Below are 26,309 nucleotides of genomic sequence, written 5' to 3' on the forward strand. Positions count from 1 at the left end.
TGTCACTCCATTTATCTTTCTAGGGAAGATGACACAGGGCACTTCATTTCTATCAGTGTTAGGAGGCTTCTGAGAGATGATGTGCCTCTTTTGGGAGCCTGACTTGACTACTTTTTCTCCCTTTTGTTGCTGGGTAAATTTTGTCTGAAGGAAGAAGAAGAGTGGCCAGTTATTAGAATGGCAATGAGATCACTAGTGTAATCTCTGCTGGTCTGTTGCCATCATTCTCTTTAGGAATGGCAATGGCCAAAACCAAAACCCTTTGCCTTCAGGATATGGCCCCTTGCATTCTCATTCTCACCTTCCTCCACAAGAACATGCAACCCCTGAAGCTATGCATTGTCTTTCTGTACAAAGAACTCCAAATTACCTGGCTTGCCTTCCAGGCACCAGCACTGGCAAGTGATGCTGGGGCAGCTCCAAGTCCCTGTCAGACTTGTAGAAGGTCTGAGAATGTGGGATGGCTGGTGAGGAAACCAGACCTTCCATTCACAGAGGTTGCTATCTATAACCTTGACTTTTAAGCAGCTCTTGGGCTCAGTTGTGGCTTCCATGACTCTCTGGGGATTCTCTCAGAACCTTAACTTAGCATTAATTCCACTTTGGTGCTTGTATAGAAGTGAGTTAGGCTGAATCCGATTTTGACAGGCTCGAGTCCTTCATGCTTTTATTGCTAATATCCTGCCAAGTAGAACAACTCTGCTTTCCATTTTATGTACCTTACTTTGAAAGGCTGGAGTATTAGGGAGGCTGGCAATAAAAGATCATCTGGGACACTCTTCCCCCAGCAATAGTGCTCTCCTGGAGGATGGGTCAGGGACTCCAACTTCCTAAAAGTGCCTGTATTAGTTAGAGGTGAGCAAAGACAGCCACAGAGAAACCCTTCCCTAACTATCTTGACTACAGGCCTCTCTGGAAGAACTAAGCTCAACACCTTGGCTCTACATGCTGAGGAATGTCAGGATGTGGAGCTGGGTTTCCAAAAAGTTTCTCCCCTGTCTCCCATTGTACACTTGGACAAAGCAGCTCTGAACTGAAGAAGAGGACTTCTGATTCATGCCTACCCTGTGACAGGACACAGCTGCACAGTGGAGAGCACATGTCTTGATGGGGTAAGGTTGCTAGATGAAGCTAAAGACAAATAAAGAGAAAAACTTCATCAGAACTCAGGACACAAGCACTCACTGGAGGACCTCCAGCCCAGGAGGGCCATCCCAGAACAGCTTCCAGGTAAATACCTCCAACGAAGGAGTTGGGAAGTGAAGTTGAAGCAGTGATTCTCCAGGGACTTTAAGGAGACCTGGTTTGAATGCTGTAATACCTTTTGTCTTAGTAGACATTTCATCTGGATGCAAAGGTCATGATGCCAACCCCACAGACTCAGGGAAGTAAAATAAGGAGACTGGGCCAGATGAACACTAGAACCACAAGACTTTAGGGCTGTTTGGACTCTATGGATCATGGGCAATATTCCATAGAGGCCTCTACCATTAAGCAATGAGAGGACATATGCAAATGAGTAGAACAGGAAAGTTGGCATTTTATGCCCATAAGCAACAGAAAAGAGTATCCCCAACCTGAAATCCATGTGGAACCCAAGGCAACTTTAGTACTTGGGAGTGGGATTAACTCCTTGACGCTGAAGATGGGGGAAAAAAAAGAAATAACATGGCTCAAATATAGGATGCTAGGACCAGAGTGTTTATTCCAGGAATAAGAAGATCAGCAGCAGGCACTTCCAGGAACCAGGATGTATAGATTGGAGGTCCTGTTCAAGCCCACAGGCATTCTCAGTGGGAAGGGAAAATAACAATTGGGATGTTACAATCATCTCTTAATAAAGGTCACACATCACACCCAGAAATGGCAGAGGAGCCAGCAGAGATACAGACAAGGTTAAGGAACCTGCCTTCAAGGGGCTATAAAAGAATCAAGAAAGTACAGTTATTCAAATGAGAGCTATGCACAGAGGCCCTGAAGGACAGCCAAGAGACCCATTTCTCATCCCACCTCTGCCACTCACAAGCTGTGTGTTTGGAAAAAGTTGCTTCGCATTTTGGGTACCTCAGTCTCCTTGTGGTCACTAAGGAGATTGGCCAAACTGGCATTAGGGTCATCCTCTAACTGTGGAGTAGGCTTTTGACATCAGTGGGATTCCAATCCCAACTCACAATTTTGGACTGAACTTGTTATTATTTCCCGCTGTTGAGGCCAAAACCATTCAATGCCTCTGAGCAAGGTGAATCTTAAAATGGCGTGATCTCCTGGGGAAGAAGGAGGGGGGTGTATTAAAATCCCTTATAACATCTGACAAAATAAATCTGTGTAAGCAAGGAAACTCTTGATGACATTCCTCTGAGTACAGTATGTTAATGATAGACATTATCTAAATCCAAACCTCTAAATTTGAGATCAGGGATCTGGGGTGGAGAGAGGAGAAGCAAAATGCTCAATGTCCTCCAACACATAAATGATGACTCTTCAGGACAGGAACCCAAGTGTCCTGCCCCTTAATTTAGGCATCCTGTTGCCCTCTTCCAACTTCAGACACCAGAAAAGATTTGGGGATTTACTTCCTTAGAGCTCAGCAATAGCAAATGAGCCAAACATTGGAAGCTGTTTGGTTACCACTAAGGGGTATGTTCTTGCTCTTCTGAGTATCATTTGCCCACCCTGCCTGCTCACCTCCCTCTCCTTTCCCTGTTAGTATCCTCCAACCCATCCCTCCACCCTCACTTAAATGAGCCTTTATTCCCACGGGGACACTTGGCTCCACATACTGAAAAGATTGTTAATTTCTGTCTACTGATGTGACACTTTACAAGGCAGAGAAAAGGATAATGAGCAATATTAATTGGCTATGAGGGCAGCCCCAGCTAGGGAGGTAGGTGTTTTATTTCCTACTCAGGTGAGGACCCTCTCAGAGGGGCAGAAACTGGTCCAGAGTTGTTTCCCCTACCATTCAGGCAAGCTAGGGATGGGTTAAGTCTCAAGAGCCTCGTTTGTACTCCTGAAAGGGGGCAGGATACTTGTTTGTGAGGGGGCTGGAGGAGGGACAGTGTTAAGTGTCAGGTAAAATGGACATGAGAACTGGGCAGAATTTAAGCTGAAACTATGGAATGGTCAGCTCTTTCACAGGATAGTTTGCTGCTGTCTCTAAGACTCCTATCTTACCTCCATATTTTGTTTTGATGCTGGTACTAGACCCAGACTCACCAACCTGTTCTCTTTGGTTCCCAGAATGTTTAAAAGCAAAAACATTCAGTCTTGCCCTCTCTAGGCATTGCTCTGTGCACCCTCCTCCCTCTCTTTAAAACTCCCTTTTGCTTAAGCACTGATCTCAGTGCAGATATTAAGAAAGGGACTGAGTTTAGCTACTCTGTGCTAAGAAAACATGTGTGTATGTGTTTTCAAACACATCTATTTATTTGTAAATATATTAATATAAAACATATGAATAATATATATTAATAATGTCTAATTAATAATATATTAATAATCAATATGTAAATCTCTCATAATCACAGTGAGCAGAGATAATCCTATTAACATTTTATTTCTGAATTTTTTTCATGCTCTCATAAAATTATATATATGCGTAAAGATATATATATATATTTACCACTTAAGTGGTTGTCATTTAACACTGTAAAATACATAATTTTCAGATGGTAGGGTTTCTGGAGATAGTTGGAGCAGGGGGCTTCTTAAATAGCAGTAAAGCAGGTCCCCACCTCCATTTACCCACCACATAGACAATGACAATGACCCACATCCCAAAGCTATTGGGAGGTACTGCCAGGGATTGGTGCATGGGTTCCCTTTATCTGGCACTAATAGCCACAGATAAAATACACTTTAATGCTTCTCTAAGAGTAAAGTTAATGAGATGCCCACCCCTCCAGAAGACAATATCCTCTGTGAAGTCTGAAGTTGGTTTTTTGGACCCTTGCTTTCCCTTCATGAGTCTGATTTGCTGGAGAATGGGGCTGTAGGTCACGAACATAGGTATAGAACTTACCTCCACTCAAAGGAGGATACTTGTGCACGGGCTTTTGAGAAGTTTTTTTATCTTTAAATATCTTCCCCTTGTACTGGAAGTAAGAGTGGGCTGCCTTCCAGGAAGAAAACCTGTGAAAAGAATGGCTTCTGGTCACAGGGAGAAAGCTAACAGCTAAGGAGGCTGGAGCATGGAGCACAAGGGAACCAGAACAGGGACAGTCCTTACAGAGAATGGAGTGTGTAATAGAGAAGAGAAGAGACTAGGCCTTGGAGTGCTGCCTGTCAGAGGCCCTTCTTCTGCGGCCTCCTCTGTGTCCAGGCCTGGCTCCAGTGAGGACCTGCCATGCATAGTATGTTGGAATTCCCTTCTGGAACCAGTGAATGGAGTCTTTAAAGAACCTACTGTACATAGGTCTGAGGTGGGGGTCAATCCCTGGGATGCTTGCTTGAGCATCAGAGTATGAACTCCCTACTTAACCCCACCTGGTACAGCCAGAGTGTCTGACTGACTTCCTCTCAGGTCCCAATCCCTGGTTTCATCCTGTCCCTTGCTGGAGGTCATGACCCTGTCATTGTATTCCCAGCAGCCCTTTCCCTGGAGTAGACAGACCTCTGCTCTTCACATGAACTTGGACTCATATACTCACTGGAACCTGAGAACTACTGCTCCCTGGAATCCCTCACAATATTCTTCATCTCTTTCTCCGTGGCCCCGAACCCCTTGCTGTCCTTCAGCCTACTCTTGCATTGGCCCCCTTAAGGTCGAGTCTCGGCTAAGACTGGATTTATTTTCTATCCCGACTTGGCTCTGATGGTCTTGACTGCTGCCCTCCTTCCTTTCCTTAAAGGACACTCTATTTGATCACAGTTAGTTTCTGCCATTCCATTTGCTGAAATGGGTCTCCCTCCCATTATGGAGCTCCCAGTGTGACATGATGCATTCTTTGTGGTACTTAAGAGACAGAGAGACCTGGTTTCTAATCCTGGCTTAACTAATTCCAAGTGATCCAATGTGTCTCTTAATTCCTTTGAGCCTTGGTTTACTCATCTATGAAACGGGGATAACAACACTTTGTTCCACCCACCTGATAGGGTTATTAAGAGGTTCGTCTGGGATAAGATATGTGAATACAGTTTATGCAATATAAAACTCTTTATATAGGAGTATACAGTAAAGCAAGGAAAGAATCAACTACATAAGGATTAGGGATTCAAAGCCTCCCTGAAGCACCCCTATATTTCCTAAATAGGTATAAGAGACTGCAGAGCACTGACTCGAGCCAGGAGCGGCATGCATTTCCCAGGGGTTTCTCATTCTCCAGAATCAGGAAAAATTTCTATTTAATCCTGCTCAGCAGAACTAAGTCAAATCTAGTCTTAGTGCTAGGTAACAATTGGTGTTCAAAAGGCTAAACTTGTTATCTTGAACTTTGCTTTTTAATTTCTTTCAATCCTGTATTAAATAATTTATTATCATAGGGATTTTAAAATAAAGGTTAGAGATTAGTATGCAAACTTTACACTTATTTTATAATAAGGTAATGTGTGTGTGTGTGTGTGAGAGAGAGAGAGAGAGAGAGAGACAGAGAGGAGAGGGGGAACCCTTAAGACTTGGAATCACATAATAATCTAAACATCTCAATTAGCCTTGTCTTGGAACATTTCAGCCAGTTGTCCTCTGGTCACTGTCACCCAGGGCACTGCCATTCATTATGTGGAAGATATAGGCTGGAGCCACAGTGCACCACAGGAGTAAATAACCACCTGGGAGAACCTGAGCCAGTGTCTCAGTCCAAACCTTGACAGGATAGGTTAGAAACCAGTGGGCCACAGGTTGCATATGTCCTGCAAATATTTTGTTTGTTTCATTTTTGTTTTTTGGCCTTCAGAGTTTCCTTACCATGGTTTAGTTTTGAGTTAGTTGCCACATTTGCCACTTTAACTTTCAGAGATAAAAGCCTAAATGTCTAAGCTCCTCTTGAAAATTGAAATATTATGGTATTTGGACCTAACAGAGTAAAACTCTGCTGTCTTACTGCCTCAATGGGGCTCCTTAAGCACAAGTGCAGTTGTGTGAGTCTTGACAGAATTTCTCCCCAGATAGCCATGTTCCATACTCACGCTTAGGTGAGGAACCTATGCTTAGTAAAATTAACATCCTTTCCCAAGCATGTGGCCAGGGGATGTGAGACCCAGGCACTCTGATCCCCAGTCTTACTTGACCTTCCATCTTCTGATTCAGTTTCAGTGTGGGAGTATGAGAGACCAAGTGTAGCAAGTAGGATAAGGATACACCATTGTAGTTCCCATGAAAATGGAAACCATGAAGTAGAGAGTTAGAGGAAGACAGAAAACTCTTTAGAAAGTCAAATGTGTTTTCCTGCCCTTATAATCCTTGGGCAAGGGGAAATAGTTACCTTTTCCAGAAGTACATAATGATGGGGAAGAGAGACATGATAGTCCCATGGAAGATGCTCCGATCTAGGTGGCCCTCTGCAATGGAAGCAAGGATAGCATCCTTCTGGGATTCAGAGATGTTCACCTACCCATAGAATGGGAGCCTGTCACTGACATAATTCCAGGGAAGGCAGAAAACCTCTCGTGACCCCTAGTACCTATAGGTACCCTCAATACCTATAAGACCATCCCTTCCCCAGAAAGCGGCATGTTATCCTGCAACTTCTAGTAAAGGACATCTGGTTGACACAGGACTTAGGAGGTGCCTATTAGCTATCATTTCTTGTGGAAGAAATGCTTCTTGGCAAAAGCCCAGAGAGAAGTGGGAGTTCTCTTTACCCTCAGCCTTGGAGGAATTTCAGAATTCAGGTAGAGCTTTAGGATGATATTAAGTTTGGACCTCATTAGCATCACGTCATTCTCGTCGTATGCCCGGTTGACTTGCAGCATATGAGCTGAACTCACCAAATTATTAAATCTAAAAAGAAGCAGTAAGCAGGAAATCAGCTAGGAGAAGATCAAAGCAGCAACTAAATAGGGCAGCCAGCCCAGACCCATTTCTGACCTAAGAAAGACAGGGCCAATCCTTGGCCAGGTTGAAACTTTATTCATTTAATCATAATGCATCCATTGGCAGATATTGAGCACCTACCACAGGTCAGGTAATGTGCTAAGTGCTTCTTCAAGTGTATTTCTTTACTGCAAATGCCCTTTATCCCATCCTCCCTCCACCCTTGTCTCTGTACGAGTTTTGCCTCTGACAACTTCAGGAACTAAGGGCTATCTTTTTCTTTGTTTCCCCTTCTCTGCTGACACTTTCACAATTACCACCACTCTCCGAGGCAAGATAGTGCTTTTCTCTTGCTTTTTTTTTTTTAATTTTCTTATTTTTCTAAATTATAGTAAAATATACCTAACATAAAATTTACCAGTTTAACCGTTTTTAAATGTACAGTTCAGTGGCATTAAATACATTTATCTTGTTGTTCAACCATCAACACCATCTCCAGAACTTTTTACATCTTCCCCAACTGAAACTCTATGCCCATTAAATAAAAACCATCCATTCCTCCCTTCCCATAACCCCTGGCAACTACTTTCTACTGTCTCCTAGTGACATATTCTTTTACTAACCATCAAATATCTGTCAGTTATACCTTGTCTTGATTTAAGTACACAGTTTATTTCTCTCAGGCCTCAGGCAACTTTATATTTTATATTTTAAATATATATACATTTATTATATATATATATAATGTTTCTTTATTTTGTATATATATGTATATATATATGTATTGTGCATATATATATATATATATATATATATATATATAATGTTTATTTCTTTATGGTAGACAGTGAAAGCAGGGGAGGGGCAGAGAGAGAGGGAGAGAAAGAATCCAAGCAGGCTCTGCAGTATCTGTGCAGAACCCCATGTGGGTCTCAAACTCACAAGCTGTGAGATCATGACCTGAGCTGAAATCAACAAGAGTTGGACATTTAACTGACTAATCCACACAGGTGCCCCTCTCTCAGGCCACTTTAAATATTAACCATTTAAAATTTTCCTAAGAGTAGACTACCAATGTTTTCCCTTTATAAGCTTAATTTGCAAATCGGTTTATTTATCCAACCAGCAGACATTTATTAAGGGTTTACTCTTTGCCAGGTGCAGTTCCAAGAGCAGGGATTCAGCAGTAAACATGGAAAACAAAGTTCTGCTTTTCTTTTTAGTTGTCCAAATGTACTTCCTGCACCTATCATCCTACTTCTTAACTCTTATTTGTGTTTTGTCTGCCATCCAGATCAGCTTGTGGGATCTTAGAGAATAGAGAGCATGTCTTAGTTGTCTTTTGTATCTCCTATGTCAAATCCCATGCACAAGAATGAGTAAGCAATCAGTAAGCACTCGTGGAACTGAGCCAAATGCCTCACTGGGGTGCAGTGGAAGATCTCTTAACCCAATTCCTCTAACTAATGTGCTAAGTTACCAGGTGCTCTGAAATTCTGAAAACACACTGATACCTGTAACGTGCTCACTGTATACACTGGTTGTACCTTTTGTAATACACTCTCACATTTTTCCATTGAGTTGAAGCAGGTATATACTGAGAATTATCCATGTTTCTTCTCAAATATTTTTGCCTATTGTATTTGTTACTATTATTTGTAATTTATAAAAATTGATAAACTATGAACATAAAAAGAAAAGGTGTTTGCTGTTTCTGTGAAAACAAATTTCAATGCATTGGAACATTCCAGTAAAGACAAGCTGCTTTTCAAAAAGTTGCTATTGAGTTGGGTGTGACAAAGCAATTTAAAACATTGAAAAAACAAGTATAAAAATCCAGAAGGATTAATTGCCTTGCAGTAACCTTTAAATTCTCACTCCACTTTAAGGAGAGAAAAAATTGGGCTGCCTGGGTGGCTCAGTCTATTAAGTGACTGACTCTTGATTTCAGCTCAGGTTATGATCTCATGGTTCATTGGTTCAAGCCCCACATTGGGCTCTGCGCCCTCAGTGCAGAGCCTGCTTAGGATTCTTTCTCTCTTCCCCTCTCCCTGCCCCTCTCCTGCTCACTTCTCTCTCTCTCAAAATAAGTAAAGTAAACTTTAAAAAAAGAAAGAAAGACAAATCAGAATTAGCAGATAGCATTTTGGATATAGTTTGTGAAAGAGAAATATGTGGATCTCCAATTAGAGGACTGGCTTTGGCTTTACATCAAAGGTTTGACAGGTAAGTGAAAGTACATTAGTATGATTTGACATAATAATAACTGTTTAAGTATGGAGCTTCTTCACAAAATTAAAAATAGAATTGCCATATGATCCAGTAATCCCACTACTGGGTATTACCCAAAGAATATGAAAACACTAATTGACAGAGATGTATGCACCCCTATGTTTACTGCAGCATTATTTATAGTAGCCAGATTATGGAAGCAGCCCATGTGTCCACTGAATGGATAAAGAAGTTATGCTATATATACACAATGGGATATTAGTCAGCCATAAAAAAGAATGAAATTTTGCCATTTGCAACAACATGGATGGAGCTAGAGGGTATAATGCTAAGTGAAATAAATTGGTCAGAGAAAGACAAATACAATATGATTTCACTCATATGTGGAATTTAAGAAACAAAATAAACAAAGAAAAAAAGGAAAAAACAAGAAATGCACTCTTAACTATAGAGAATAAACTGATGGTCACCAGAGGAGAGGCTGGTGGGCAGATGGGTGAAATAGGTGATGGAGATTAAGAGTATACTTCTCATGATGAACACTGAATAATGTATAGAATTGTTTAATCAATATATTCTACACCTGAAACTAATATAATACTGTATGTTAACTATACTGGAATTAAACATTTTTAAAAAGCTAATCAACCAGAGGCAAGCAAAAACAATAATAATGATACACAATGAGTGAAGTAATATAGAAGACTAAGTGACCTGTATGTATGTACAGGGGACTTCCAACTTATATCAACTTAAATACCACTTATGCATCTCTGTCTTTATTTTTAAATTAGTTTAGAACTTATAACACAGTTCTCAAAAAAAAAAGCACACCACATCTAAAATATAGACTTGTAAGACAATCAAGCCATTCTACTTTAGTACATAAGGTATCTAATCACCATGTATGTAGTACATCATTTCTATGGGGAAAATGTGTTCCAAATTTCAAATCAGTATTCCAACAACATGCTTTTTCTGAGTAACAAAGATGTCCCCACCCTTGAGGACAAGGAATAAAGTGGAGGCTCTTATTCCTCTTACAGTCACTTGCTTGTCTCTGCAAATGTTCAAGAGAAATTTTAAATCAACTGTCTTTTGGAGATACTAGACCCATGTTCTAAACTATGCTGCACATCAGAATCACATGAGTAGCTTGTGCGAATACAATTTCCCAAGATCCACACTGGACCAGTAAAATCCAAATCTCAGGGACCTTGGCATTGGAAGTAATCATAAGCTTCAAGCAATCCTGATGTGCACCAGGGTTGATAACCACTGACTAACTTCTCTACTCCAGTATGACTTTTTTGCCAGTTCAGGCTCTGGGCCCACAAATTGGGCAGCTGTACACATGAAAACACACTTGGTTAAGAATATTTCTAATAGAGGGGGAGGAGCCAAGATGGTGGAAAAGCATGGACTTTTTTTTGTGTGTCTCATGTCCATTAAATAGAGCCAGATCAACACTAAACCTTCCTGTACACCTAGAAAACTAATTTGAGGATTAACACAAAAATCTGCACAACCTAAACCACAGAGCTCAGCAGGTACTTGGTGCAGAGATGTGAACTGGGGGAGAGAGAAGCCACAGAGGGCAGGGAGTTGTTTTTGCTTGTGGAGACAGGATGAAGATGGGGGGAGAGTACGGGAAAAACATGCCCCCCCAAAAAGCAGCTGGAGAGAAAGTGGAAAAGTGGAAACAGCCATGGGGACTGAACTAAAAAAGGAGAAAGGAAAGGATTTAAATTCCATCAAGACTCTGTAAACAGGGGGAGCACAGAGTCTGAAACTCTGCAGCTCAATACTTGATGGTGCTCTGGTGGGAAGGGTGAATCCCCGGGAGCAGAGTAGAGTCTGGGAGGTCCTCAGGCCACATAGGAGAAGTGGCTCCACTGATGGAAAGACATTTGGTAATGGCTGTGCAGTCACCCAGTCCCAGCAGACCCCAGAGAACAAGGTTGTTACTGGTGAAGCCTGGTGCCAGATGTGTATTGTGATTTTCCATAATCCATGAAAAACTGCTGCTACACAATCATGTGAACTTTTCCTGGGGCAGGCTGGCACCCAGGCGTAGTCTCTGGACATTGGCAGCAGAACAGTCCCACGAATGTTCCTGGGTATGGCTGGCACCTGGCCATTGCTTGGTGAGACCCTTCCCCAGAGGATCTGAGTGGATCAAAGTTGAAGGGCCTCAGAATTGAGGGGTTGGGAAACACAGCTGCATCTGAGATAAAACTCATGAGGGAGGTGCCACCTGGCAACCTAACAGCTTGGTCACAGACAGTGTAAAAGTGCAGAGTGGATGGAAGCCAGAGACAAAGGACTGGTGTGCGATTGCTGGCAGAAGGAGCACAGAGTGCTGATACTAGAGACTGGGTAGCTGGGTGACACCCCTCCTTCACATGCGCAGTCACACCTACAAGCACCACAACAATCCATCCACTAAGCTAAGCTGTGCCATCTAGTGGAGAATGGAGCCATTACACTAAGCCCCACCCAACAGGGCCAACCTCGCTCTTCAGGCACACCACAAATCTCTCCACCTGCTTAGTTTGTGGACTATAAAATGTTTCATAGTTTGAATTCTAGGGGAAAACGTATTTCATTGTATTTCAGTCTGTTAACTGGTCCATCTATTGAATTTTCTTTTTTTATTTGTTTCTTTTTTTTCTTGAATACAGAAAGAGAAAAAATCTATTTTTATTTCCAATTTTTATTAAAATTTTATTTTTATTTTTCTCCTATATTTCTTACATTTTGTAAATTTTTCAAATTATTTTATTTCCATCATTTCATTTTATTCTATTTCATTGTATTCATTTTCTCAAATTTTCAAATGTTTTCCTTTTTTTTCTTGTTTTTCCCCCTTTACTGCCATTTTCTCTAATCTACCAAGCTCCTTTCAATAAACAGGCCAAAACACACCTAGAGTCTAGCATCATTTAATTGATTTGTGTGTGTGTGTGTTGTTTTTAATTTTTTAATTTTAATTTTTTTTACCTTATTAATTCCTTTTCTTCCTTCAAATGATGAAACAAAGGAATTCACCCCAAAAGAAAGAGCAGGAAGAAACAACAGCTAGGGACTTAGTCAATACAGATACAAATAATATGTCTCAACCAGGATTTAGAATCACGATAAAAAGAATACCAGCTGGGGTCTAAAGTAGATTAGAATTCCTCTCTGCGGAGATAAAAGAAGTAAAATCTAGTCAGGATGAAATAAAAAATGATATAACTGAGCTGCAATCTCGAATGGCTGCCATGGCAGCAAGAATGGATGAGGCAGAGCAGCAAATCAGTGATATAGAGGACAAACTTATGGAGAATAATGAAGCAGAAAAAAAGGGAGACTCAAGCAAAAGCGCACAATTTAAGATTTAGAGAAATCAGTGACTCATTAAAAAGGAACAACATCAGAATCATAGGGGTCCAGAAGATGAAGAGAGAAAAAAAGGGGTAGAAGTGTTATGTGAGCAAATCATAGTGGAAAACTTTCCTAACTGGGAACAGACACAGACATTAAAATCCAATAAGCACGGAGGACTCCCATAAGATTCAACAAAAACCGACCATCAACAAGGCATATCATAGTCAAATTCACAAAATATTCAGGCAAGGAGAGAATCATACAGCAGCAAGGGAAAAAAAGTCCTTAACCTACAAGGAAAGACAGATCAGGTTTGCAGCAGACCTATTCACAGAAACCTGGCAGGTCAGAAAGGAGTGGCAGGATATATTCAATTTTGAATATGCAAAATATGTAACCAAGAATTCTTTATCCATCAAGGCTGTCATTCAAAATAGGAGAGATTAAAATTTTCCCAAACAAAAACGAAAGGAGTTTGTGACCACTAAACCAGCCCTGCAAGAAACTTTAAGGGGGACTCTCTGAAGGGAGAAAAGATGAAAAAATAAAACAAAGCAAAACAAAACAAAAGCAACAAAGACTAGAAAGGACCAGAGAACACCACCAGAAACTCCAACTCTACTGGCAACATATGGCAAAAAACTCTAAACGTCAGTGGACTAAGTGCTCCAATCAAAAGACATAGGGTAACAGAATGGATAAGAAAACAAGATCCATCTATATGCTGTTTACAAGAGACTCACTTTAGAACTAAAGACACCTTCAGATTGAAAGTAAGGGCATGGAGAACCATCTATCGTGCTAATGGTCAACAAAAGAAAGCCAGAGTATCCATACTTATACAATCTAGACCTTAAAATAAAGACTGTAACAAGAGATGAAGAAGGACATTTTATCATAATTAAGGGGTCTATCCACCAAGAAGACCCAACAATTGTAAACATTTGTGGTCAAGTGTGAGAGCACTCAAATATATAAATCAATTAATCACAAACATAAAGAAACTCGTTGATAATAATACCATAATACTAGGAGACTTCAACACCCCACTTACAACAATGGGCAGATCACCTAAACAAAATATCAATAAGGAAACAACGGCTTTGAATGACACACTGGACCAGATGGACTTAACAGATATATTAAGAACATTTCATCCTAAAGCAGTGGAATACACATTCTTCTCCAGTGCACATGGAATGTTCTCCAGAATAGATCACATACTGGGACACAAATCAGCCCTCAACAAGTACAAAAAGATTGAGATCATACCATGCATATTTTCAGACCACATGCTATGAAACTCAAAATCAACCACAAGAAAAAAATTGTAAATGTAACAAATACTTGGAGAGTAAAGACCATCCTACAAAAGAATGAATGGGCTAACCGAGAAATTAAAGAGGAAATTAAAAAGTACATGGAAGCCAATGAAAATGATAACACCACAGCCCAAAGCCTCTGGGATGCAGCAAAGGTGGTCATAAGATGGAAGTATACAGCAATCCCGGTTTTCCTAAAGAAGGAAGAAAGGTCTCATACACAACCTAACCTTACACCTTAAAGAGCTAGAAAAAGAACAGCAAATAAAACCCCAAACCAGAAGAATACAGGAAATAATAAAGATTAGAGCAGAAACCCCCCCCCCCCCAAAAAAAACCAACAAAACAACCAAACAACAAAACAAACAAAAAAACAGTAGAACAGATCAATGAAACAAGAAGCTGGTTCTTTGAAAGAATTAACAAAATTGGTAAACCCCTAGCCAAAAAGAAAAAGGAAAGCACCCAAATAAGTAAAATCAAGAATGAAAGAGGAGAGATCACAACCAACACAGCAGAAATAAAAACAATAATAAGAGAATATTATGAGCAATTATATGCCAATAAAATGGGCAGTCTAGAAAAAATGGACAAATTCCTAGAAACATATAAACTACCAAAACTGAAACAGGAAGAAATAGAAAATATGAACGGACCCATAACCAGTAAAGAAATCGAATTAGTAATCAAACATTTCCCAAAAAGCAAGAGTCCAGGGCTAGATGGCTTTCCGGGGAAATTCTACCAACATTTAAAAAAGAGTTAACACCTATTCTTTTGAAGCTGTTCCAAAAAATACAAATGGAAGGAAAACTTCCAAACTCTTTCTATGAAGCCAGCATGGCCTTGATTCCAAAATCAGGCAAAGACCCCACTAAAAAGGAGAACTACAGACCAATTTCCCCGATGAACATGGATGCAAAAATCGTCAACAAGATATTAGCCAACCAGATCCAACAATTCCTTAAAAAAATTATTCACCATGACCAAGTGGGATTTATACCTGGGATGCAGGGCTGGTTCAATATTTGCAAAACAATCGATAAGATACATCACATTAATAAAAGAAAGGACAAGAACCACATGATCCTCTCAATAGATATAGAGGAAGCATTTGACAAAAGACAGCATCCTTTCTTGATAAAAACCCTTAAGAAAGTAGGGATAGAAGGATCATACCTCAAGATCATAAAAGCCATGTATGAAAGACCCAACACTAATATCATTCTCAATGGGAAAAAAATGAGAGCTTTCCCCCTAAGGTCAGGAACAAGATGGGGATGTCCGATCTCGCCACTGTTATTCAACATAGTATTGGAAGTCTTAGCCTCAGCAATCAGACAACACAAAGAAATAAAAGGCATCCAAATCGGCCAGGAGGAGGCCAACCTTTCACTCTTCACAGATGACATGATACTCTATATGGAAAATCCAAAAGATTCCACCAAAAAACTGCTAGAACTGATCCATGAATTCAGCAAAGTTTCAGGATATAAAATCAATGCACAGATATCGGTTGCATTCCGATACACTAATAAGGAAGCAATAGAAAGAGAAATCAAGAAATGGATCCCATTTTTTTTTTTTAATTTTTTTTTTTTCCCAACGTTTTTTATTTATTTTTTTTGGGACAGAGAGAGACAGAGCATGAACGGGGGAGGGGCAGAGAGAGAGGGAGACACAGAATCGGAAACAGGCTCCAGGCTCCAAGCCATCAGCCCAGAGCCTGACGCGGGGCTCGAACTCACAGACCGCGAGATCGTGACCTGGCTGAAGTCGGACGCTTAACCGACTGCGCCACCCAGGCGCCCCAAGAAATGGATCCCATTTACAATTACACCAAAAGCCATAAAATATCTAGGAATAAATAAGTGAAAAATATATACACTGAAAACTATAGAAAGCTTATGAAACAAATTGAAGAAGACACACAAAAAATGGAAAACTATTCCATGCTCCTGGATTGGAAGAACAAATATTGTTAAAATGTCAATACTAACCAAAGCAGTCTACGTAGTCAATGCAATTCCTATAAAAAATAACAGCAGCATTCCTCACAGAACTAGAACAAAGGGTCCTAAAATTTGTAATGAGCCATAAAAAAACCCGAATAACCAAAGCAATCCTGAAAAAGAAAACCAAAGGTGGAGGCATTACAATCCCAGACTTCAAGCTATATTACAAAGCTGTAATCATGAAGACAGTATGATACTGGAACAAAAACAGACACTCAGATCAACGGAACAGAATAGAGAGCCCAGAAATGGACCCACAAACATATGGCCAACTATTCTTTGACAAAGCAGGAAAGAATATTCAATGGAATAAAGACAGTCTGTTCAGCAAGTGGTGCTGGGAAAACTGGACAGCGACATGCAGAAGAATGAACCTGGACCACTTTCTTACACCAGACACAAAAATAAACTCAAAATGGATGAAAGACCTAAAAGTAAGACAGGAAGCTATCAAAATCCTCAAGGAGAAAGCAGGCAAAAACCTCTTTGACCTTGGCTGCAACAACTTCTTACTCAACACATCTACAGACGCAAGGGAAACAAAAGCAAAAAAAAAACAAAAACAAAAACTATTGGGACCTCATCAAAATAAAAAGCTTCTGCACAGTGAAGGAATCAATCAGCAAAACTAAAAGGCAACTGACAGAATGGGAGAAGATATGTGCAAACAACATATCAGATAAAGGACTAGTATCCAAAATCTATAAAGAACTTCTCAAACTCAACATCCAAAAAGCAAAAATCCAGTGAAGAAATGGGCAAAAGACATGAATAGACACTTCTCCAAAGAAGACATCCAGATGGCCAACCGACACATGAAAACATGCTTAACATCACTCATCATCAAGGAAATACAAATCAAAACCACAATGAGATACCACCTCACACCTGTCAGAATGGCTAACATTAACAACAGATGTTGTTGAGAATGTGGAGAAAGAGGATCTCTTTTGCATTGTTGGTTGGAATGCAAGCTGGTGGAGCCACTCTGGAAAACAGTATGGAAGTTCCTCAAAAAAATTAAAAATAGAACTACCCTACGACCCAGCAATTGCACTACTAGGTATTTATCCAAGGGATACAGGTGTGCTGTTTTGAAGGGACACATGCACCCCAATGTTTATAGCAGTACTATCCACAATAGCCAAAGTATGGAAAGAGCCCAAATGCCCATTGATGTATGAATGGATAAAGGAGACGTGGTATATGTATACAATGGAGTATTACTCAGCAATCAAAAAGAATGAAATCTTGCCATTTGCAACTACGTGGATGGAACTAGAAGGTATTATGCTAAGTGAAATTAGTCAGAGAAAGACAAATATCATATGACTTCACTCATATGATGGCTTTAAGATACAAAACAGGTGAACATAAGGAAAGAGAAGCAAAAATAATATAAAAACAAGGAGGGGGACAAAAACACAAGGGTCTCTTAAATATGGAGAATAAACAGAGGTTTGCTGGAGGGGTTGTGGGAGGGGGGATGGGCTAAATGGATAAGGGGCACTAAGGAATCTACTCCTGAAATCATTGTTGCACTATATGCTAACTAACTGGATGTAAATTTTAAAAAATAAATTAAAAAAAATATTTCTAAGTAGAAATGGCACTGAACAACAGGTAAGAATAATCTGACCTAGACTAGAAAGATGTTTTGATTTACATAACTCACCAAAAGATGTAATGGAATGACCTCCAGTTTGTTCCTACTACTTGCTTTTTTCATAAGATGGATGAATAAAGCAAGGAATAATATATATATTTAATATATATTATATATAATTAATATATTATACATATATTAATTTCATGCACACACATACAGACACACACAAGTTTTATTATAATTCTTTGCTCTAACTAAAGAACTATTGGCCCTGTGGTGCTACGTAAGAGAACTTCTATCATATTAACAAATAATAGAAAAAAAGTGCTTCACTTCCTTGGTATAAGTAAGTACTCTTTCAATACTGAGGAGCTTCTAGTACCCAAAGGGAAGAATGTCAGAAATTGACACAGTGACAGAATTCGGTGAGATTTTCAGTTGGAGATTCCTGCTTGGCAGGTTTGAAATCACGGTACCATTTGTAGACCACTCCAGTCTTTGCTGGATGGTACTAAGTTTGGAAAGCCATGACAGGGAGAGATGGGAAACTTACTTCTCCATTTCAGAAAAAAAATATAAATCATTGATCGCAAAGTTGACAACGATAATCCTGTGGCCAAATATACGACGCTTCATAAGGATTATATCTTCATTCTCAAGGTCTGTACTCCGGACGTTTGCGACATTTGCAGTTGGTCGTCCTGATACATTTGGTGATGTGGAGAAATCTGAGAGAGAAGCAGGAAAGAATTAAAATCTAATTTGATCAAGTCACTCATAAACTTGAAGCCTCCAACTTGGACATAACTAAGATGAAGAAAGGAAACCGGACCCATCTTTGAGCCTATTGAAAGAGTGATTTCCTACCTACCCTTGGGCTCAACTTTTTACTTTGACTTGAAGTACTGCTGAAAAAGCCATACGCTCAGATGGCATGACAACATACACACACACGCACGCACGCACACACACACGCACAAATCACTGTGTACTGAAAGCACAAAACAACTGTGTTTTCCTGGTGCTTGTTTCGTAGAAATATGATTGCACTGTAGTTATGCTAATCCCTAACATTTCTGCAGAAAGTGAATATACAGATGTGACCTTCAAAATGGAGTCTGTGATTCTGATGATGCTTATTCAAGGTTTATCAGGGAAGTAATTTAGAAGTAAACTGGGGAAGCAGCACAACAAAAAAGCCAAACATCAAGAGTAAAGAAATTTATTAAAGAAACAGAAATAAGGGCACCAGAGTAGAAAACAGACAGGAATGAGTAAAGATGAACATAGAAGATTCTAGAAGGTTTGGATTGTGTCTCAAAAAAAAAAAAACTTATTTTAGAAAGTTTCTTGACTAGGATATATCTAAAGAAGTCCATTCATAGGGATTTGGGGCTGTATTTGGCATGTAGACCCTAGTTAATTGACTGGCTGGGGTTAAGAAAATTGTCTAATCCAGCTCTAGGATTTACTATTTTTCCTGTAAAATCCAATATTGTGGATATCTGTTCAAAAATCATTGATGTGGGTGTGGTGCTTCCTATGGCATAAGTGGGATTCCTTTTGGAGCAGTGTTACATATAAGATGGGAGGGTACTACAACATCAATAAATAGCTAACACCTATTATGTTCCAGACACTGTGCTAGGTCCTAGGGTTATAGTACCAACTAAAACAAAAAGCTACTCCTTCTATCTTACAATCTGTATCTCTTAGAGTTGAGTTTGAAGGGGGAAAAAAAGTCAGAACAGGAAAGTTGGTGTGGTGGTCAGAGATTTTAGGAAGAGAGGGTGCTAAATTCACTCAAGAAATCTGGGAGCAGTGATATACTTATAAACCAACTCTGGTAGGGAAGGGGAGATCTGATTTGTAACATTTGCTGATTTCTATAATAAATACTTCTATCATAGTTGATTTCAAGCTATTGATGGCTCACAAAATGCCCTGAATATTTGACAGTTGACTTTCAATTGGATTAAGATTGTCATGTTGGATTATTTTTTTTCAAAGCAAGACCCAACTCTATACTGGCTACCAGAAGAGCAATTTATTTTTTTAATGTTTTTAATGTTTATTTATTTTTGAGAGAGAGAGAAACAGAGAGAGACAGAGAGAGACAGAGAAGGGGAGGGGCAGAGAGAGGGAGATACAGAACTCAAAGTGGGCTCCAGGCTCCACACTACCAGCACAGAGCCAGATGCCGGGTTTGAACTCATGAGCCGTGAGATCGTGACCTGAGCCAAAGTTGGATGTTTAACCAACTGAGCCCCCCAGGCCCCCCAAAAGAGCACTTTAAATGTAGGGAATAACTAGGTTATAAATAAAACAATGGGAAAATACAATATTGCTAACACTAATAAAAAGAAAGCTGGAGTGCCTATTTTAATATCAAAGTAGATTTCGGAGAAAAGAGTATTACCAAGGGTAAAGAAAGGGTTTTTTAAAAATATAACTTATTGTCAAATGAGCACCCAGTGCTCATTCCAACAAGTGCCCTCCTCAATGCCCATCACCCACTTTCCCCTCTCCACCCCCCATCAACTCTCAGTTTGTTCTCTGTATTTAAGAGTCTCTTATGGTTTGCCTCCCTCCCTCTCTGTAACTTTTTTCCCCCTTCCCTTCCCTCATGGACTTCTGTTAAGTTTCTCAAGATTCGTATATGAGTGAAAACATATGATATCTGTCTTTCTCTGATTGACTTATTTCACCAGTTCCATCCACATTGCTGCAAATGGACGGATTTCATTCTTTCTCATTTCTAAGCAGTATTCCATTTTATATATAAGCCACATCTTCTTTATCCATTCATCAATTGATGGACACTTAGGCTCTTTTCATAATTTGGCTATTGTTGAAAGAGCTGCTATAAACATTGGGGTATATGTGCCCCTATGGATCAGTAATCCTGTATTCCTTGAGTAAATTCCTAGCAGTGCTATTGCTGAGTCAAAGGGTGGTTCTATTTTTAATTTTTTGAGGAACTTCCACACTGTTTTCCAGAGTGGCTGCACCAATTTGCATTCCCACCAACAGTGCAAGAGCGTTCCCATTTCTCCACATCCTCACCAGGATCTACAGTTTCCTGATTTGTTTGTTTTAGTCACTCTGACCAGTGTGAGATGATATTTCAGTGTGGCTTTGATTTGTATTTCCCTGATGATGAGTGACGTTGAGCATCATTTCATATATCTGTTGGCCATCTGGATGTCTTCTTTGGAAAAGTGTCTATTCATGTCTTCTGCCCATTTCTTCACTGGATCATTTATTTTTCATGTGTTGAGTTTGATAAGTTCTTTATAGATTTTGGATACTAGCCCTTTATCTGATATGTCATTTGCACATATCTTCGCCCATTCTGTTGGTTGCCTTTTAATTTTGTTGATTGTTTTCTTTGCAGTGAAGAAGCTTTTTATCTTGATTAGTTCCAAGTAGTTCATTTTTGCTTTTAATTCCCTTGCCTTTGGAGATGTGTCAAGTAAGAAATTGCTGCAGCTGAGGTCAAAGAGGTTGTTGCCTGCTTTCTCCTCTAGGGTTTTGATGGTTTCCTGTCTCACATTCAGGTCCTTTATCCATTTTGAGTTTACTTTTGTGTATGGTGTAAGAAAGTGGCCTAGTTTCATTCTTCTGCATGTTGCTGTCCAGTTCTCCCAGCACCATTTGCTAAAGAGACTGTCTTTTTTCCATTGGATATTCTTTCCTGCTTTGTCAAAGATTAGTTGGCCATACATTTGTGGGTCCATTTCTGGGTTCTCTATTCTATTCCATTGGTCTACGTGTCGCTTTGTGCCAATACCATACTGTCTTGATGATTACAGCTTTGTAGTAGAGGCTAAAGTCTGGGACTGTGATGCATCCCACTTTGGTTTTCTAATTCAATATTACTTTGGCTAGTCAGGATCTTTTGTGGTGCCATACAAATTTTAGGTTTGTTCTAGCTTTGAGAAGATAGCTAGTGCAATTTTGATCGGGATTGTACTGAATGTGTAGATTGCTTTGGGTAGTATTGACATTTTAATCATATTTATTCTTCCAGTTCATGAGCATGGAATGTTTTTCCATTTCTTTGTGTCTTCTTCAATTTCCTTCATAAGCTTTCTATAGTTTTCAGCTGACAGATATTTTACATCTTTGGTTGTGATTATTCCTAGATATTTCATGTTTCTTGGTGCAATTGTAAATGGAATAAGTTTCTTTATTTCTCTTTCTGTTGCTTCATTATTGGTGTATAAAAATGTAACCAATTTCTGTAGATTGATTTTGTACCGTATGACTTTGCTGAATTCATATATTAGTTCTAGCAGTCTTTTGGTGCAGTCTTTTGGGTTTTCCAAATGGAGTATCATGTCATCTGTGAAAAGTGAAAGTTTTACTTCTTCTTTGCCAATTTTTATGCCCTTTATTTCATTTTGTTGTCGGTTGCTGATGCTAGAACTTCCAACACTATGTTAAACAACAGTGGTGAGAGTGGACGTCCCTGTCATGTTGCTGATCTCAGGGAGAAAGCTCTCAGTTTTTCCCCATTGAGGATGATATTAGCTGTGGGCTTTTCATATATGGTTTTTATGATGTTTAAGTATGTTCCTTCTATCCAGACTTTCTTGAGGGTTTTTACTAAGAAAGGATGCTATATTTTGTCAAATGCTTTTTATGCATCTATTGACAGGATCATGTGGTTCTTATCCTTTCTTTTATTAATGTGATGTATCACATTGATTGATTTGCGAATATTGAACCAGCCCTGTAGTCCAGGAATGAATCCTATTAGATCATGGTGAATAATTGTTGAATTTGATTTGCTAGTATCTTGTTGAGAATTTTGGATCCATGTTCATCAGGGATATTGGCCTGTAGTTCTCCTTTTTTATGGGGTCTCTGTCTGGTTTGTGAATCAAAGTACTACTGGCTTCATAGAATGATTCCAGAACTTTTCTTCCATTTCTATTTTTTGGAGTAGCTTGAGAAGGATAGATATTAACTCTGCTTTAAATGTCTGGTAGAATTCCCCAGGGAAGCCATCTGATCCAGGACTCTTATTTGTTGGGAGACTTTTGATAACTGGTTCAATTTCTTCGCTAGTTATGGGTCTGTTCAAATTTTCTATTTCTCCCCTTTTGAGTTTTGGTAGTGTGTGAGTGTTTAGGAATATGTCCATTTCTTCCAGGTTGTCCAGTTTATTGGCATATAATTTTTCATAGCATTCCCTGATAGTTGCTTCTGATAAGTGTTTCTGAGGGATTGGTTGTAATAATTCCATTTTCATTCATGATCTTATCTATTTGGGTCCTCTCCTGTGATTCCCATGCCTGGCGCTTGACTGGGATTCAAATTCTTGCTCAGTGCATCCTGGTACAGGGGAGGTGCGGAGTCCTGGTACTGGGGAAGCTCTGCTCTGCACCCTCAGATAAGTGGCCCCCTGCTGGCAGGCACAGGCAGGCGTTGTCCTGTCCCACAACACTCTAGGAAAGGAATTGCTTTCTCCTACTGCGAACTGCACCCCTGACCTAGCCACCAAGCCGCGGACTGGCTCCCCTCCTGCCCAGGTGCGTGATCTGGGCAGCCGGTCCCAGTCTGGAGAAAGCCCCACAGTTAGAAATTGGATCTTTCTCCCTCCTAGTTCAAGGTTTTTCTGTGGCCAGATATAGTCCTATGCTTCACCAGCCTCTCTTTCTGTTCCCTTTGTCTCTCTGAAGGAGGGGATCCTCCCCTCCATTCCTTTTATCTCTCCCAGTTCCAATCATGCTCCTATGGCCCATCAGGTTGTCCCGGTGGGTCCCTGGAAGCACGACTGTCTCCTTTCTTCCCCGAGCTCTTGGGGTTCAAAATCCTTTGGCTTCAACACTTCTTTGTTTGAGAGACTAGGGAAGTTCTGATCCCCCTACTTCTCTGCCATGTTGGCCCCTTCTCTCCCAAGAAAGTGTTTTTTGTAATGATAAATGGGTCATTGATTGAAGGATATAACAGTCCCAGAAAAGGCTAAATGATAGTGATAGGAAGGAGACTACTGGCCGGTAGATCTCCCACTGAGCTACAGAAGCACTCTTCTTGGGCTCTCTCATACAATACTAAGGATATGGGAAATTAAAGGGGGGGTGACATGGGACTTCCTATCATTCTGGGGCATACAGGTTTGAACTAATTTTATTTAAAAGAAGAAACAAAAGAGCTGGAACTACTCTAAAATCCTAAATGTGAAGCAGTTCGTAAAACATACATACAAAAACTTTTGCAAATTAGAAAATAAAATAATATTTAACAATTCTAATAGAAAAATAGACAAAGGACATAAACAATTCAAAAAAGAATACAAATGACCAATAAATAAAAGTGCTCAATTACTAAAGAAATATACATAAGAATGGCACATTATTTTTCATTTACTGGATTGGCAGTTTTTTAAAAAATGCATAATACCCCATGTTAGTGACAATGTGGCACTCATTTATACTGTTGGTGAGAATTTATTTAGTGTGATGTTATTAAAGGACTGAAATTTAACTATTTTTAACCATTTTCCCATTTCTCCCATTTTAAGGAGTTTATTTCATAGAAATAACACAATTGCAAAGTATGTATGTTTTGCAGTATTATTTGTTACAGTGACAATTGGAACAACTCAAGTCATCAAAAGAGATGAAATTTGTCATTAGTTCCTCCAATATTATCTCAGGCACTTTTGGCATCTTATTAATCTCCTATCCATCTGGCCTGATTGCAGTTCCTGCAATGTGCCATCCTCTTTCTTATTTTAGGATCCTATGTAGACCTAGAAATTTCTCCCCTCCTATTTTGTCTAACTTGCTCATTCCTGAAGACAAATTTATGTGATTTTCTAGGAGAAGTCTTCCCTGATCCTACCCTTTGAGTAACTAGGGTCTCCTTGAAATTATCTTTGGGATCACTCACTACATAATAATAGCAATACACTGGTTAACTCTTTTATAGCAATGGGTAAAGATATTTTATATGTATTAACTCACTTAATCTCCACAATAATCTTATGAGAAAAGCACCATTATTATTACCATTCTACAGATGGAAAAAAAAAAACAGAGGCACAAAACCACTTTCACAAGGTCCTTCAGTTAGAAAATGGCAGATTCAAACCCAGGAAATCTTGCTCCGACATCTGTGGCTCTTATTTTCTGTCTTACATTCAAGACTGTAAATGCCATGAGGACATATGCTGCATGTTTCCTACTGTATCTCCAGCACCTGGCAAAGTTCCTGCTACATAGTAGATTCTCAAAAAGTGATGAATGAGTGAATGAAATAATAAATGTAGTAGTTGAATAAATCTATACTACAGACAAACAGTTTTGTAAAATGTAAGATCTTGCTATGCTTTAGACTAGTCATTCTGCACCATTGCTGGCTCTGTAAGCAGAAGCCACTGGACTCACATCCTCTCTAAGCAGGGGTGAGCTTGGCTTTGCACCCAGGACCTGGAGTTCTTGCTATACCCCACACTAACACAGGTATGACACACAGCAACCGCCCTGCAGTTTCTTATCTGGGCTAACCCCTGTGTATGGAATGTCAACAGGAAAGGCAGTAAATAGAGAAGTGACTTACTTTCCTTGCTATTTTGTACTTCCAGGTGAAGATATTCTTCAAATTCGTGGCGTTTACTGGGATCAGACATAAATCTGCGGTACTTGCAAAAGCTCTTAATAAAGCTAATCATTTTCAGCCAGCCTCTTTTCTGGGAAAAGAGAGAGAGGTATGCCACATTCATCAGTATAGCTTCTGTTCACCGAAAGTTTACTATGACAGAAATTTGACACTCATTACATTTAATCCTCACAACACCTCCTTTATAAGAAATCATCTTTAGCTCCAATTTTAAGATGAGGAAACTCAAGTCAGAGAACTGTTAGCCTTCCCTAAATTAAGTTGATAGTGGGTAGAAGGTTCTGGCTTTACCTAGGCATGCGGCCATTGGCAATGCCCCTTCTACCACCATTTTTCAATGGTAAGATTTAAGATGCCATGATTAGGAGAGAGAGTGTGAAAGCTAAGAACAGGAAGAAAACAGAGGTCAGAGACAAGTAAAACTCACAAGAAGAGAATAATGGCTTGGGCAGATTTGAACTGTTGAAGAAATAAGAATAAAATAAGAAGAAATGAATAAAAACATTTCTAATCATTAAAAAGAGAAAGATATAATTACACGCACACCACACACACACACACACACACACACAAATGCATTTTATAAATTCCTCATCTGTTTCATAACACCCAGTGACCATTCTGTAATTCATTTACCCCTTGACAAATTGATATTTAGAGCCAGAAATGATCTTATTGATCAACTAGTTCAGTTGTCTCATTCTACAAAGTGGAATCCTCAGTGTAAGCATGGCTTTAGAGAGCCATGTAGTGGCTGGATTTGGGATCAGAAATTTTCCATATGGAGTCTAGCTTCTTCCTAATTGTGTAATTTGGGTCAATTCAATCTGTGTCTTAATGTTTCCATGTGTAAAATAGAAACAACAGCCTTCAGGGTTGTGGTGAGGGTTAGTGATTATACATGTAAAGTCTAATACAGTGCTTAGCACAAAATAGGCACTAAATCCATGTTGGTTTCTTTTCATCTTTTCTTATCTAAGAGCAACTGTAAGACCTGAAATTAAAACGAAGTCTCCTGGTCCTGGGTGCAATATTCTTTTTAATGTCCTACATGATCATTCATGGTATCCTGACATGGAGTTGACTCATACATGGAGAAAATAAAGAGGAGAAAGGAAGGAGCAGAAGTTTTCATATCTGGAGTATAGGATCAATGG

General features: G+C 39.5%; 1 protein-coding gene across 6 annotated transcripts in view; it reads right to left on the bottom strand.

The window, feature by feature from the left end:
* Positions 1-702: 702 nt before the first annotated feature.
* The window catches only part of RGSL1 (regulator of G protein signaling like 1), a 107,247-nt gene continuing 81,640 nt past the window's right edge, over positions 703-26,309 (bottom strand). For 2 of the 6 annotated variants that reach the window (XM_060643778.3, XM_060643779.3), the window contains exons 15-20: positions 25,093-25,222; positions 18,074-18,248; positions 6,799-6,937; positions 6,420-6,544; positions 4,022-4,131; positions 1,659-2,264 (exon numbers count right to left, since the gene is read on the bottom strand). In XM_060643778.3, coding sequence (XP_060499761.2) covers positions 2,146-2,264; positions 4,022-4,131; positions 6,420-6,544; positions 6,799-6,937; positions 18,074-18,248; positions 25,093-25,222 — 798 coding nt within the window. In that variant the 3' untranslated portion in view covers positions 1,659-2,145. Of the gene's footprint in view, positions 1,132-1,657; positions 2,265-4,021; positions 4,132-6,419; positions 6,545-6,798; positions 6,938-18,073; positions 18,249-25,092; positions 25,223-26,309 lie in introns of those variants that run through there. The other 4 variants (XM_060643781.2, XR_009613469.3, XR_009613468.3 and 1 more) reach the window with 4 other exon arrangements.

Source organism: Panthera onca, chromosome F1, assembly GCF_046562875.1.
Source record: "Panthera onca isolate mPanOnc1 chromosome F1, mPanOnc1 haplotype 2, whole genome shotgun sequence".
In the NCBI taxonomy this organism is placed as follows: Eukaryota; Metazoa; Chordata; class Mammalia; order Carnivora; family Felidae; genus Panthera; species Panthera onca.